Source organism: Alternaria infectoria (assembly GCF_024043175.1).
Source record: "Alternaria infectoria strain BMP 0036 chromosome Unknown scaffold_6, whole genome shotgun sequence".
In the NCBI taxonomy this organism is placed as follows: domain Eukaryota; kingdom Fungi; phylum Ascomycota; class Dothideomycetes; order Pleosporales; family Pleosporaceae; genus Alternaria; species Alternaria infectoria.
The window spans coordinates 1,552,335-1,566,686 of NW_026250695.1; the positions used below are offsets into that span (position 1 = coordinate 1,552,335).

The 14,352-nt window shown below is 53.9% G+C and overlaps 7 protein-coding genes across 7 annotated transcripts; 2 read left to right on the forward strand and 5 right to left on the reverse strand.

The window, feature by feature from the left end:
• Nucleotides 1-610: 610 nt before the first annotated feature.
• Nucleotides 611-2,035, forward strand: J4E92_004826 (uncharacterized protein; the record flags this gene model as incomplete). Its single annotated transcript, XM_051496214.1, has 3 exons — nt 611-1,211; nt 1,269-1,799; nt 1,869-2,035. 3 exons carry the CDS (start codon nt 611-613, stop codon nt 2,033-2,035), a joined length of 1,299 nt encoding a protein of 432 aa, XP_051354054.1.
• Nucleotides 2,036-3,772: 1,737 nt separating this feature from the next.
• On the reverse strand, nt 3,773-4,861 carry J4E92_004827 (uncharacterized protein; the record flags this gene model as incomplete). Its single annotated transcript, XM_051496215.1, has 2 exons — nt 3,773-4,620; nt 4,855-4,861. The coding sequence occupies 2 exons, from the start codon at nt 4,859-4,861 to the stop codon at nt 3,773-3,775; spliced, it is 855 nt and encodes a 284-aa protein (XP_051354055.1).
• A 472-nt stretch (nt 4,862-5,333) lies between these two features.
• Nucleotides 5,334-6,165, reverse strand: J4E92_004828 (uncharacterized protein; the record flags this gene model as incomplete). The annotated part of the gene is made up of 2 exons (XM_051496216.1): nt 5,334-5,813; nt 5,869-6,165. The coding sequence occupies 2 exons, from the start codon at nt 6,163-6,165 to the stop codon at nt 5,334-5,336; spliced, it is 777 nt and encodes a 258-aa protein (XP_051354056.1).
• Nucleotides 6,166-6,706: 541 nt separating this feature from the next.
• Nucleotides 6,707-7,488, reverse strand: DPM1 (dolichol-P-mannose synthesis; the record flags this gene model as incomplete). The annotated part of the gene is made up of 2 exons (XM_051496217.1): nt 6,707-7,328; nt 7,388-7,488. The coding sequence occupies 2 exons, from the start codon at nt 7,486-7,488 to the stop codon at nt 6,707-6,709; spliced, it is 723 nt and encodes a 240-aa protein (XP_051354057.1).
• Nucleotides 7,489-7,801: 313 nt separating this feature from the next.
• Nucleotides 7,802-8,866, forward strand: J4E92_004830 (uncharacterized protein; the record flags this gene model as incomplete). The annotated part of the gene is made up of 1 exon (XM_051496218.1): nt 7,802-8,866. The coding sequence occupies one exon, from the start codon at nt 7,802-7,804 to the stop codon at nt 8,864-8,866; it is 1,065 nt and encodes a 354-aa protein (XP_051354058.1).
• Nucleotides 8,867-9,489: 623 nt separating this feature from the next.
• On the reverse strand, nt 9,490-11,280 carry J4E92_004831 (uncharacterized protein; the record flags this gene model as incomplete). The annotated part of the gene is made up of 3 exons (XM_051496219.1): nt 9,490-9,825; nt 9,873-10,201; nt 10,248-11,280. The coding sequence occupies 3 exons, from the start codon at nt 11,278-11,280 to the stop codon at nt 9,490-9,492; spliced, it is 1,698 nt and encodes a 565-aa protein (XP_051354059.1).
• A 779-nt stretch (nt 11,281-12,059) lies between these two features.
• Nucleotides 12,060-14,210, reverse strand: J4E92_004832 (uncharacterized protein; the record flags this gene model as incomplete). Its single annotated transcript, XM_051496220.1, has 1 exon — nt 12,060-14,210. One exon carries the CDS (start codon nt 14,208-14,210, stop codon nt 12,060-12,062), a length of 2,151 nt encoding a protein of 716 aa, XP_051354060.1.
• Between the last annotated feature and the right edge of the window lie 142 nt (nt 14,211-14,352).

The window sequence follows — 14,352 nt, forward strand, 5'->3', positions numbered from 1 at the left end:
TGAAAAGAGGAGCAACGATTAAGGAACAGTGTCAGACGTTATCCTATGACTGAGTAGCAGGATGACAAACTTGAGCGACGACATCACGAACTGATGAGAAGCATCCATGGATACCCGCAATGGAACTAGAGTACTGAACGTGCAAAAGGAACACTTGTGCGTGATGCCATTGGATCCGAAGCTCGGAAAGTCCGGACTAAACAGCGGACTACGAACCACACAAAAGTCGCGAATGCGCAACCAACCTCCTGATCTAGTCAGCCCGCCCAGTTACCATGTGCGACTGTTCCCGCACAAATATGTGTCGGCGTACTCCAAATTATGAGCGAATAGTACTGAAGATGAACGAAGCGACGTTGTACGGTACCGAACACTGGGCAGCCAGTGATGCGACGCGCATATGTTTCGTGCGCCCATCTATGGCATGCGCCGATATACTACCACGGGCGTCTTCAACGATTGAACTTGAAAATTCTTCATTTTCGTAGTCGACCAGTTCCGTGAAGAAAAGCCTACACTCCCTCTTAACATAAAGCCTCCATCTCTTCACCAGCTCAACATCATCTTTATCTACCTTCAAATAGCGAACCTTCTTCTTCTCTAGTCAAAGATGGCACCAGCTAGACAATACCACGAGAGCCTCATACTATGCGAAATCGAAGCAAACAAGGATAAGTACATACACTTTCTGCAAAGGCTTGTCCGAGCAGCAAGCCCCAATCCACCAGGCGACACCCGAGCCGCCGCAGATGTCGTCACGAAATTCCTTTCAGCCAACAACATCTATGCAGATATCGTTGCCCCGATGGCTCATATGCCCAACGTGGTTTCGGATTTCGAAGGCCGCTTGCAGGACGGTCCTCGCGTTGTCTTCAACGGCCACATGGACACTTTCCCGGTCAATAACCTTGAGGGTTGGCGTTACCCGCCATATTCTGGCCATAACGATGGCACTTCGATACATGGTCTCGGGTCTGTCGACATGAAAGCAGGCACTGCGGCTTCCATCATCGCGTTCACGTTGCTGAAGAAGCGAGCTTCGCATCTCATCGGCAGCGTCGCGTTGACCGTGGTCTCGGACGAAGAGACGGGAGGCGAATGGGGGACCAAGTATTTGCTCGATCACTGTGGTGACAATTCACCTTGGCTAGGCGATTGTGTTGTCAACGGGGAGCCTGGTGGTCTACAGTCGATCCGGTTCGGCGAGAAGGGTAAGTAACATCTACCCATGAACAGCTTTGAAGACCTATACTAACCTTGAATGGTAGGAACTCTGCGATTGACCTTCACAGTCAACACTCAAGGAGGTAACGGAGCGTACACACACAATGGCTGCGGAGCCATCGTACACGCTTGCTCCTTGATAACGACCCTGAAGCGCGTGGTCGAGTCGATACCCGTAAAGATCCCGTACCAACTCAGGGCGTATCTTCGCTCCAAACAAGCGCACGCCGTCACCGATGAGATCATGGGCGCTGGGGCAGCAGCGAATATGTTCTCACCCACTTTGAACATCGGTACCATCAACGGCGGCGTCAAAGTCAACGTCATCCCTTCAAAGTGCGTCTTTGAAGCCGACATCCGCCTGCCGATCGGGCTCCAGGCTGAAGCTGTACTCAATGAGATTGACAGCCTACTGCTATCGTCCCCTGGCGTATCATACTCCGTGCAAGAAGCAGCCAGCAACCCAGCGAGCTTATCGGAGTACAATCACCCGCTTTCTGGGTACATGGCTGATGTGGCGCGAGACGTTACTGGGAGGGAGCCGGTACAGATCGTCGGCCTGGGTGGTACGGATTGTAAGTTTTATCGCTATCGCGGTGTACCGGCGTTCGTGTTTGGGCCTTCTCCAAGCGGGATGGGTGCAGATGGTGAAGCTGTGCTCATTGAAGAGTTTATGACTGTCATCAAGACACATACACTGGGGGTCTTCCGGTATCTTTGGGACGATAAAAGGTGGGATCTCAGTAGGGGACTGGGAGAAAACACTCTCACGGGCGAGAGGAGGGCTCTCGAGATCAGAACTCGCAAGTAGAATATGGGTCAGGGGATTGGCCTTAACGTTTGCTTTAGTTATGTTAGAATCAATGCGCTTGAATGAGACACTTTCCCAAAGACTTTCCAAACATCGATATAGATGTGAAGCCTCGGTGGAGTCATGACGGCCACGAACTTGACCACGCACATGCGGGGTGAAGTAGTGACGGTCCGCGCCGATGCTTAAGCGCAAGGAAACAGAACGAGTACCTACGTGGACGCTACAGCGGGCCAAGAGCTGACGGACAACGCGCGATGCAATAGTTTGACTTCCAGAGAGGAGTTCGCTCACGGCGCTGTGACGCTTTAGTACTAGATGACAGCTGTTGCACAACTTTGTCAACCATGGCAGCGACGATCAACACAACATACCGAAAGACTCCGCGGACCTAAGGAAGTACATCTCACCACTTCCGCGTCCTTCCGTCTGATCAACACACCAAGCTCCGACAAACGACGTCCAACCCCCAAAGCAGCCATCGGCAGATGAAACTAGCGGTGTCTGGAGGCCTAACGTCATACCCGATGACGCTCACAGGCCATCCCAGTACAAACGAGATAACAGGCGCAAGTCCAAACACCACAACGGCATTAACATGTCGCAACTGAATCGGCGGCATCACCAAAAAAGGCAGCAGGTTGATAAGTTAAAGGAAAGGCTCGACAACTTCGCTTCGCAAGCTTCGTCAGTAGTCCAGACCCAGCTAGCGCACTTGTCTCCAGCGATCGGCCCTCGTGGTAACCGAGCGGGAAGTGGGGACCAATAAAATACAGGGGTGCAAACTGCCCATTAGCTGACACCGGCACACTACGGTCTGACGGGCCCAGCCTGCATACGGAAGCCATCCGTTCTCCTGTTTTCCCGGCCCTGAAATTTCGGTTTGGCGTTTCGTTCTTCCCGTCGTCATTAATATCCCCAAATCCCGAGAGGCGCTCTTTGTTTTGCTTCTTCCTGCGAATCCTTCACAAACCTTCGCGATCCTGCGATTACTGAACACTATTACATGCCAATCATCGGCCGCATATCTCTACACCGCCGACATAGCTCCGCCCCAGCCCGCCCCCATCGCATACCCTGAACAACCGGAGAATCCACAGAACCAAAATGCCGGGAACTACAATGACGAAAACGAGTGCTTACCCCTACATCCTCACCACAGTCGCAACCCGCAAAGAAGGCGTTTCACGCGCAGAATTCCACCAGCACAACGAGGAAAAATACGCACCGCTTCTCAAAAACATCGCGGGGAAAGTGCACCCGTTGTCGTGGACGCGGCACTACCATGTTGACGACGAGGAATGCCCGATCGGGATTCCGCGGGTGTTAATTGGGGTTGATGACGGGATGGACTGGGATTGCATGGGTACGATGGCGTTTGAGGATGAATTGCATTTGCAGCAGTTTATTGCGTTTATGCATAGCGATGCGGCGATTCCGGTGCTGGAGGAGGAGGAGAAGTTTGCGGAGCCGACGAAGACGAAGTTGTTGGTTATGAAGAAGGGTGTTAGTGTGAGGGAGGGTTAGATGCGTGGTGGATCTGGGGCGTTTGGGACGGGACGGAAAAGTGGAATTGGAAGCGAGGCTGGAACATGGTCTTTGAGAATGCAATTTGGTCGGAACAGGGTGTTTATGTTGGGTTATTAAGGATGTTTGACTTATGATATGGAGGGACGTAGTCATCAAAAACTGCATGCAAACGGCAGTGCAAACATCTATCCCCCTGTCACGACGTGCCTACGAAGGAAGCCATTCCCCATCCCACTCCTCCCTTCTCATCGCTGGCCCCCACGAATCTCCCACATCCGTGTCATTACCCCAATCGTCATAGCCATCCTGACATAACATCGGAACACTATCAATCACCCTCTCCAGAGAAACATCTCCTTCGACCTGTATGCTACCACCATCTCGGATCCATATATCGTGCGGAAAGTGCGGCATCTCCCCATGATGGTACATATGTCGAATGTGTCTGTGATTAATCTCGGCGAAACATTGGAACTCTTCTTCGTTCTTGTAAAGTGTGCGGGTGACGAACACGGTTACGACAGTGTTGTTCCACAGCCCGCCGGCTGCGTCGTGGAAACGGTCGTCACCGGGACGGTATCTAGCTCTAGCAGCTTGATGTAAGAAGCGAGCGATGTTGGATGCCTTGGCGGGATCGGTGGGTCGAAGTCCACTGGACTTGGGTAGTCTCTGGGAAATGGCTTGGATGTCGGACTTCTCGTCGTCTTCGACGGCTATGCGTTCGCGCGGGATTTGTGACATGAGAAAGTCGAGTACCTTCCTCTGTCTCATCTTTGTTCCAGCTTTGCCCAGCTCGATGAGCTTTGTTGGTGACTCTTCGACGAAATGTCGGACTAGCTTGTTTACGATGGCGTGGGCTTCGAGGTAGATTTGCTTGCTCGTACGTAGTAAGGCAGTCGGCAGATGTTTTGTGACCAGGACAGCCACTTCTCCGTCTATGGAGACCACGGTGTGTTTGATCTGGCGTGGCAGCCGCTCGTAGATCATTAGGCGTAGTTCGACGGGAAGATTCATGATAGGGAAAGGATTGTGTTGGTAGATCGACATGTCGGTGGCTGAGATGATGTTTGAGCTCTTCTTGGAAACAAGTGATCGAATGCAATGACTGATATTGGAAGAGATCAAGGTACTGACTGTACTCACTACGCCAGTGGCTGCAAGCTTCAGTGCCTTAGGATGGATGAAAACAATTGTGAATTAGCATCAAGATTATATATGTCGGTGTCAATGGAAGAGTGATAAGGCCTGGATAGGTATGGCGATAAGAGACACCCTATCGGAGTGTTCACAAATCATTACCGTGCCGTCACAAAGACCACGGGTAAGCCGGAACCCACGATGCCGGATAGTTTGTAAGAGGGCTGGCGAGATATGGATGAACAGACGGACAATTCACGTCGGATGGCCAGAAGCAGTTGTATAGCGAGATGCAGCTAGTCAGCCCAAGTTGCGAAGGTGGATACTAATGCCCGTCGAGGGGACGTGAACGACGAGATGATCACGTGACAATTACCACATTCATGTAACGATTGCGAGATACGTGAGAGCAGGATTCGGTTAACAGTATTGATCGGCCCTTTTGGACGGTACTTCGACTAGGATGTGAGCACCCTATCAAAGAAAAGAGCTAGACACCCTGCAGTCTACGTGGTTTCGCACACAAAAGATGACGAACTTTCAACGCAATGTAGACTCCTGGGTTTTTTACTTCCATCATCCTCTAAGGGCGGGCGTACGATGCCCTCCTTGGATGACATATGGGTACTCCTCACGAAGAAGGCACCCAATTGCCAATCCAATCATCCTGGCTCATACTAGTCTCCAGGGTCCAGGTCCCATCCGAATTGAACTTGTCTACGTTGAGTTTGACAGGGACGTTCTTTGCTGTGACTTTGTACTCTTCGTTGGGAGCGTATGCGAGGATACCCTTGAAGCTTGTATGAACGAGAACGCCGAGACCAGACTCATATTCCCGTCGAAAAAACTCTAATACGCTCGGAGGAGTTCTTTGGGGGCCAGGGGCGATGATCAAGGAATGCCGCGCACGCAGCCTGTCCATCACGTTCTCCTGCTTCTGGAAGTATACAGTAGCGATTTTGGCGACCCAGATCCCGGTGTCTGACGTTTTCGCCAGTGCAGTTTGACCGAAAAAGATTGCAATGTCGCGCGGTCGTCTGGTTTCCCATGGATGAGAGGCAAGGTACGGGTGTCGCTGAATGACGTCGCTCACATGGTAAGGCTGACCAGTCTACGGTTGCGTCAGATTCGAGCTTTGAAGAATGTTAATGTGAGATTCGACTCACCAAAAGCGCTTTACGCTCAGTCGCTATCAATGTGGCGAGTACAAGAAACGCATTCCCATTGTCCTCACGGCCTATGGCCCGCGGCTCCGACTCTGTCACAAAGCTTTTGATCAGAGCTGTGACGATACTGTGCGCCTCGGCATAGACCTGGCGGCTTGTCCTTAGGATAGCGACTGGGAGGTGACGTGTGATCAAGACGAATGTGGAATCGAGTTTCACTTTCGTGTCGGGCCACGAATAGCCCATATAGCGAACCTCAGTGTGCTTGATCTGACGGGGTAGGCGCTTGTAAACCATAAGGCGCAACTCCGACGGGAGGTCCATGAAGCGAAAGGGCTTGGAGTCATCCTGCGTCGACATCGTGATAACACTTTACACGGGTCAGACGCCGAACACCGTAGAGCCTGCGTTAATGTTAGTTCTCGTACTTTGCACACTTCAGCTCAATGTAGGCTGCAAACCCGTTTGGTGTTTTCCTTGCACAAGGTGATAGTGTGCTTCAGAGCTGTAGTGAGAGATTGTTGCGCTTTCGTGTGAGGTGCGCAATCTCGAGCGATGCAGCGATCGAGAGACTGTTAAGGTCGAAGTGAGGACGAGGACGAAAGTGAAGGCAGCTCAGGCAAGAGCAACGGACGCTAGCGCCGCTTGGCGTACGAAATAGGTAGTGGCAGTCGCGACTGGAAGCAACACGTGCGCGAAGACGCTGGTGAGAAGATTAAGAGTTAAACATACTAATCAGACAAGGCGGAGAAAGATCAAATGTACCATCTCCTTACCTGCCCAAGATATCGTTACGGCCAGCCATCCTTGCCGGCCACCAACACCCCACACGTCCCGTCTAAACCTTCATCCACAGCGCCAGCACACCCTTCGCATACTCAACGATCTCGTCACCACCAAGCTTGCTCTCGCCATACAACCTGTCAACGAAAGAGATAGGCACCTCGGCAACGGTGCACCCCATCGCCTTGGCCCTGACCATCATCTCCATCTGAAACGTATACCCCTTACTCTCCGTCTGCCTAATAACCTTCTGCAACACCTCCTTCTTATACAACCTAAAGCTACCCGTAAGATCACTCACACCCGGCCTGAGCACCGTATCCGCAAAGAGATTCGCCCCCCTCGACACAAACTTGCGCTTGAGATCCCAGCCAAACACGCCGCCGTCGCCCGCATACCGCGTCCCAGTAACGATATCGTAGTTCTTGGTCTTTTGCAAAGCGATCATGGGCGCGATGAACTTGGGGTGGTGCGAAAAGTCGGCGTCCATGATGATGACGAAGTTGCCCGTGGCGAATTGCAGGCCGTGGACGTAGGCGGTGCCGAGACCGAGTTTACCGGCGCGCGCGCGGATTTGGATGCGGGATGGGGTGTAGGCTTTTTGGAGCTGGGCGGCGATTTCTTGGGTGCCGTCGGGGGAGCCGTCGTCGATGATGATGAGTTCCCAGTCGAGTTTGCTGTTGAACAATTGTTAGTCGTGGCATTGCGTTATGAGGGGGTGGGTGTTGCGACGTACTTCTCCTCGAACGTCTTGGCCAGCAGCCATGTTATTATGGGCAGGTTGCGGCGCTCGTTGTAGGTGGGAAGGAGCACCGAGTACTTGTTGGTGTTCGCCATATTTGCAATTGCGTGTGTGAGTTGTGTGTGTCTGCGGAATTGGGTGAATGAGCGACTGCAGGTGAGGGTTGACGTTGGGGGAGTTGAGGATTCGCGGAGGTGATCGTGTCCGCAAGTAGCTCGGGGCTGTCGGCGGACCCTGGACTAGCCTCTTTGGTCCATCTCCTTCCGCAACCACATAGGCCGAGTCTGGGTGGCCTTACACGTCGATGTGATATGAAATCGACGTTTCCGCGCCAATTAGCAGGATATTGGATCGGTGCTATTGGATTTGTAGGGTAACGCCGGTCGATACGCCGGATACCCTCTCACCATGTCAACCATACCCCAGAAGAAAAACCTCTTCCTCTGTCTCGACGCCTTCGGCACCCTCTTCACACCCACGAAACCCATCCCAATAACTTACACCGAAGCCGCCCTCAAGCACGGCATCGCCATAGACACGCCCGAACCCGCCACCCAAGTATCCTCATCCTTCAAATCCGCATTCAAGCGCCTATCATCAGAGCACCCAAACTATGGCCGGGCTACAGGCATGGGTGCAGAAAAATGGTGGGCCAAAGTAATAAAGGAAACATTCACACCTTTCCTCGCTCCAAACCAAACCTTCCCCAAGCACCTCGTCCCAGAGCTCCTTCACACCTACTCGTCCCGGAAGGGGTATACACTGTACCCCGACGTCCTCCCCTTCTTCCGCATGATACAGCATATGAAATCACACCGGAGACGTCAGGGCGCTTCTCATGGACTCTGGCCCTGGGGCAAAACTATAGTAGGCGTCATAACGAATTCAGATGACCGCGTCCCGAGGATATTGTCGTCCCTCGGTGTCAATATGGGTCCCTGGCATTACCCTGTTATAAGAGCCTCCGGCCCCAAGGATAGAGAGTATGACATCGATTTCACGGTTCTGTCTTACGACGTCGGAGTCGAAAAACCTGATCGACGGATCTTTGCTGCGGCGGAGGAGATACTCGACCAGAAGCTAAAGGCCGCTTCCACAGCCAGTGACGAAGACATCAGAGCAGAGGAGTTTGAGAAGATCTACGTAGGTGACGACCTTCAGAAAGACGTGTTCGGCGCGCAAGACGCAGGCTGGTCCAGTGTACTCCTACAGAGAGATGCAAATCTGCATGGCGGCCAAGGCTACGGTTTGAAGATGAAGGAGAAGGGCGAGGAGATTGGAGAAGGGGGAGAGGTAATCAGTGAGAATAGGTTGGTGCCACTTGTGGGCTCCTTGCTGGATCTGTGTGCGTGGCCACGACAGGTATCTGAACGGCGTGAACTATCGCCCGTGCGATATGTCTATATAAAGGAGGAGGTCCCTGAACATGGATCGCCAGGGCAGAAGAAGGGTCGATCGCGGAGCCCGACGTAATTTGAATGGCGCTGCTTGGTAAATTTAGATATCCAACAGCCGATTACAAGTCCATCAATCCTTTACATCACCCAAACATCACTTTTCCTCACTCTGCATCCACACACCCATCACATCAGCAAATACCATCTATTGTATCGTACGTCTCATTGCAGTTCATTCCATGTCAGTCGACAATCCAAGCTCCAACCACCAACTCGCCAGAGACGAAAGACACTAAAGTCCGCATCTTTTCCACCAAACCGTCATACCCCATCCACATCCATACCACCGACCCATCTTGCCATTCGTGCCGAAGCCCCACCGCAAAAAGAAACATACGAAACATGATCATGTACAGAATCCACCAAACCAACCAGAGCCAAAACAGGCACTGAGCCAAGTTGTTATCCAAAGCCCCCTCCAAACCCTTGAGTTTTCGCAGGACTCCGTTTGCCAATTTTTGCGCCTGAAAAGGTTTATGCCCGATTGTGGTGTCCGCGTGGTATTAAGGGTTTTGGGTGACATCGTGGTATTGGAATTCGACTCGTCGTTGACCGTTATAATGCAAACAAAATGTGTGATTTGCTACACGATGAGAAACTGCCTCATTCGAATGCGCGTTGGAAACGGATGTTCTTGTGTCACAACTCCTCGTCCTCTTCCATCTTGGTTTCGATGGTGGGGATGTTTCCGTCAGAGTTGGCTCGGCCTTGGTTGTGGGCGTCCATGAGGGCTTGGCCCAGGCTCTTGCGCACGTTGTCGTCGAAGCCGGGTAATGAAGCGCGTTGCTTCTTGTAGGGTGAAGCGATCGAGTTTGTGCTGGGCTCTCCTGAGGTGTTTGCGGCGGCTGAGGATGATGCCTCTCCTGTCGACGCGTTTTCTGGCGCTGGCGTACCGGAAAGAGGAGATCCTGTGGAGTCGGAGTGGGAGGGTCCTGCGGGGCGGCCGAGAGGTTCTGCGGAATGTTGACGCTTCAGCTGTGATGTGTTAGTAGACGAATTTCGAGCGACAACAATACACATACCTTGATCTTGCGCACACCCTCTGCAAGTTCGCCTTGCCTGTGAGCATCCTCAGGCGACAGCAAGCCCTTGTCAAGAACTTCCTTGTCGTCGTCCGCATCCTCCACCTTGACATCGTCCTCGTCGTCGGCGTCGCTGTCCATGGCGTCTTCCGTCTTCTTCTTGGACTTAGGCGATGTCTCTCGGTAACCTCCAAAGTTCTTTGTGCCAGCGGCCGCATTCAGAGGCTTCAGACTGCCAAAGTCGAGTGCGCCGGATTTCCGCTTGGTCTGTGGCGAGGTGATCTTGGGCGTCTCCTTGGTGTTCAGAATACCCATCTTCCGCAGTTGACCTGCCATTGGTTAGCGAAAATCTTGTATCCCTTGCTGTAAACTTACGCTCTCCGCGGTACAAAAAGGTAAAGACGGCGTAGGGCTTGTCCGGGGGATCTATGCCAGTCACAGTCTGAGTGCTGATAGACTTGGGGTCCAGCGTCTTAGGCTTTGCGAAACTCGTTGTGTGGTCAACGTCCTCGCCCTCTCCACCTCCATTTTGCTCGTCGTCATCGTGTGCGTCGAACTGGGGTGAGTATTCGCCGCGCTTGATCTCTCCAGACGCCAGGACGCGGAACAGGGCGACCTTGATTTGTCCGGCTGCCTCGGGCATGGGGGGCTCGTCGTCCGAATCGGAGTCGGTGGTGAAGAACTCGTCGTTGCCGGAAAGCGTCTCGACAGGCGCGTCCTTGCTTTCGCTGTAGCGCAGTACACCGTTGCCGGAGGTTTTCTTGTCCTCGTCGCTGCTGTCCATGGCCTCTCTCCGCTTTGCCCGCTTCTTTTCCAGGCGCTGCTTTCTCCGCTCAATCTTGGCGGCCACGTCCTTGTCCTTGCCCTCGAGATCCAGACCGTTGAGCCATCTCTCGAGACCGACCTCGCGGAAGAGGAACTCGCGCTCTGCGAGACCCCCGCCTTCTGACTCTGGCACGCTGACCCACCGTGAGTTGACCCACGTCTCTTCGCCGCGTCGCAGCAGGGTCGCTACTTCCTCCTTTGCCCGGCCGTCAAAGTATATGTATGCAGCGATTGTCTCGTTCGGCGAGGTGGTCAAGGGCTTGTACGGGGCTATCGTGGGACCGTACTTGCCCCGCTCTCCGGTTTGACCTGGGAGGCCCCCGACAATCTTCGCTTTCGGGTTGGGGTCATCGTCAGTTGGCTTGGGCGTCGAGTAGGGCACGTGAAGACCTGGGGTGAGCAGAGTGATCGATATCGCGAAAGAAGACTGCTCAGGCTTGGTAGCGCCCGGCGGTATCTTTGCGGGAGGGACAGGGATGTACGAGGTGATACGGTGATGTTTAGATTGCTTCTGTATCGAATATTCTGGGAGCGGGTTGCTGTCGGCATGGATGCTGACGGCGAGGCCTAGAAAGGTCGGCATTTTGGATTAGGCGTGGTGAGGACGGCTGCGAAGCTGCGGAGATGGCAGCGGAAGAGCCCTAACACAGTAGTCTTGGCAGAGTTGGGAGGAAGAAAATATCCCTGCGAATAGAGCGGCCGCCGGAGGGGCAGCTGCGCGAGTAAGTAGGCGAAGATGGGCTAGGAGGCGGTGTGAGGTAGCGACTCTGAAGGTCTGTGTTGTTGGTTTAGGCGGAGAGCTTCCCAGGTGCCGTAGCGGGCGCTCCACGATGTTGGGGTCCACAAGTCGAGCACCCAAGTCACGAGCCAATCACGCGTGCACCTGATTGTTTCTGCGAACTTCAAAGAGCCGCCATCTTTCACGGATGTATCTGTCAATATCACGTCAAAGATATGCTGCGACCATGCGTTTGGGCAGGGGATCGAATCAAGGGGCGTGCCTGTCGTCGATCGAACGTGGGGTCATGACTAGCGGCATGGCACCAGCCTGTTCGTGCCTTCCCAGTTGAAGGGAGCCCTGGCAGATACACGCTGAGACTCCGTGTGTACGAACGACTCAACATTGTTCATCGCGCGTTGCCCATACATCCCGATGCCATGAGCCATCAGTATGTGGGGTCAACCGCTCGTACTATCTGAGATTTTCAAAGACAGCGGTCGGCACTCGAATTCCTCATCACCGCTCTTTACTCGCCGATGTCTCCACTTTCTGTCTATCTAGGGTATCATACATACTTTAGTTCCTTTCGACCAAGTTGAGGATGTCGTCTGCTCTAGACACAATGCAGGACAATCAGACTCCTAATCCTCCTCATCCAAAGCAAACATATCCTCAGCCTTCGGTCTTAACCGCCTCGCCCTCGCAACAGCCGTCTCTCCGGGTATCTCAACGACCTTTGGCGGATCTGCAGGCACCACAACCTCCGGGACGACGACTTCATCTTTGACCACAGCCTCAGTCTCCGCTTCAGCAATAGGTCGCTCAGGCTCTTGGCTCGCAGTAGGACTCGGACTCCTAACCTCCCCCTTCACATCCCGCCCATCCTCATCTGCATCAACATCCATCACCTCCCCATCCCCCTCCTCCTTCGCCTCAGGATGAGAAGCCTTCCTAACAACCACCCCCTTCCTCCTCCTCTTCTCCGCCGCCCTTCTCTGCACCTCCCCCTCCTCCCTCTCCCTCTCCCTCCTATTAAACGCATCATCCAATTCCTTCAACGTCTTCTCATCAAACAAATGATCCCCTGTCCACACCGCCAAAATCGCATTAACATCCTCCCTATACGTCCTTTCCGTCATCCGACCCATCTCCAATTTCTGCGGCAACTGCTCCAGGTGTTCAAAGACTTTGCGGTCTACAAGCTCTGTTCCGATGGCTAGCCGGTATTTGTAGGAGACGCCGGATTCTTTCGCGGTGACGAGCAGGACGTCGGAGACGATGCGGAGCGCGTTTAGGGTTACTTGGCGGAGGTCCGGGCGCCGGATGTCGTCTTTGACGGCTGCGTCGCCTGCGCGGTTTCGTGTGTTGGCGTCGGTGAGTTGGAAGGGGTTGATGATGTTGGAGACGAGGATGCTGGTTACTTCGTCCATGCCCTGGGCGGCGTGTTCGACGGCAAATGTGGAGATGGCGGCGAGGTCGTCGTATACGATGCTGCCGGGTGGGATTGCGTTGATCATCCACAGGAGCATCGCTCGTGATCTGGGGTTCATGATGCCGTGGCCATTGTCCACGCGGCCGGGATAGTTGTCGCCCACGGGTAGAGGCTTGAATATTGGCTTCTCCTTCTCCTCCTCGTCATCGCTGTCCAGACTCTCGTCGTCGGATTCGAAAGCGCCAACGTGGTCGACGAACTCGTGGCGGAGCGGATCGACGGGGCCTTTCCAGGCGCCCTGCCCTGCAAAGATTTCGGAATCGGTGCTGTTGGTGACGATTTGGTGGAGACGCCAACGGTAGTACCGGTTGACGGGGTGCTTCTGGTCGTATAGCCACGCGAAGCGTTCCTCTTCTTGTACCTGTGGCTCGTTCATCAAGGCCGCTTCGAACTCCACACCACCAAGAATGACGCCCTCGATAGTCTGATGTACCAATCTCAGTGTCGCGAGATCGGGAGGCTGGTTCGCAGTGATGATGAGATCTTCAGTGTTCTCGCGCGGCCCTCTACCGCCTCCCCCTCCACCAAGATCTGGCGGCGGCGCAAAGCCCTTGGGTAGCTCGGGTGCCTGCCACCGTGCGCCAAATGCCTTTGTCTGCTGTGTTGTGTCTGCTGTGCGACTGCCAAGATATCTGTCCAGATGTAGATAGTAGCCCTTGCCCAGATACTTCTTGTCGTTGAGTTTGTTCATCGCAGCGTCGAGGTCCCTCGCGTTGGCATCCTTGTCAAAGGTGATGTTCATCGTCGCTGAAGGCCTGCCTTCCACCCTCGAACCTTGTGGTATTCTGTCGACCCGCGCGATCTTGAGTGAGGGGAAATCGGCGAACAGCTCTTCGACGCGTCGCGAGTCTATTTCGGGCGGGAGGTTCGAAGCTTTCGCTACAACGGTGGTGTAGAAGTTCTCGGTCTGCTTCGGGCCATCGAGTGCCGCTGGGCCTGTAGGTACTGCTCCTCCGAATCGTGACTGTATCTGTGGCGCGAGACGCCCTGGAGGTGCGCCTGGTCTGTTATAGCCATCGAGAGGTTCGGTTTCGAGGGTGCCGGGGCCGCTCTTCATCGTGCGCTGTCTGCCTGTGAAATGTCTCTTGCTCCCCGTTGGAACAAAGACATCTTCCTCTTCCTGCTGCTCGACTTCGCCCAGTATACTCTTCTCGGCTCCATGCTCCGCCTCGAAATCGGCCATGACCTTGTCGAGCGCATTCTTCTCCTCGCGCGCCTTTGCTTCCTCTTCCTCCTTCGCTTTGGCGTTCAATTGCGCCTTGTTGGCTTTCGCGGCGCCAAGGGAGAATTTAAAAGCCATGGTGGCGTGTGATCAGTTAATCGGCTTGTTGGAAGATTTCATGAGGTGATTGCGGCATGAAGTGGTGGTGAGGTTGCGCGCAGTGCCAACCAGAAAGTTAAGCTTGCGCGTGAGGGTCCAGACTAGCGTCACGCCCAGGGCT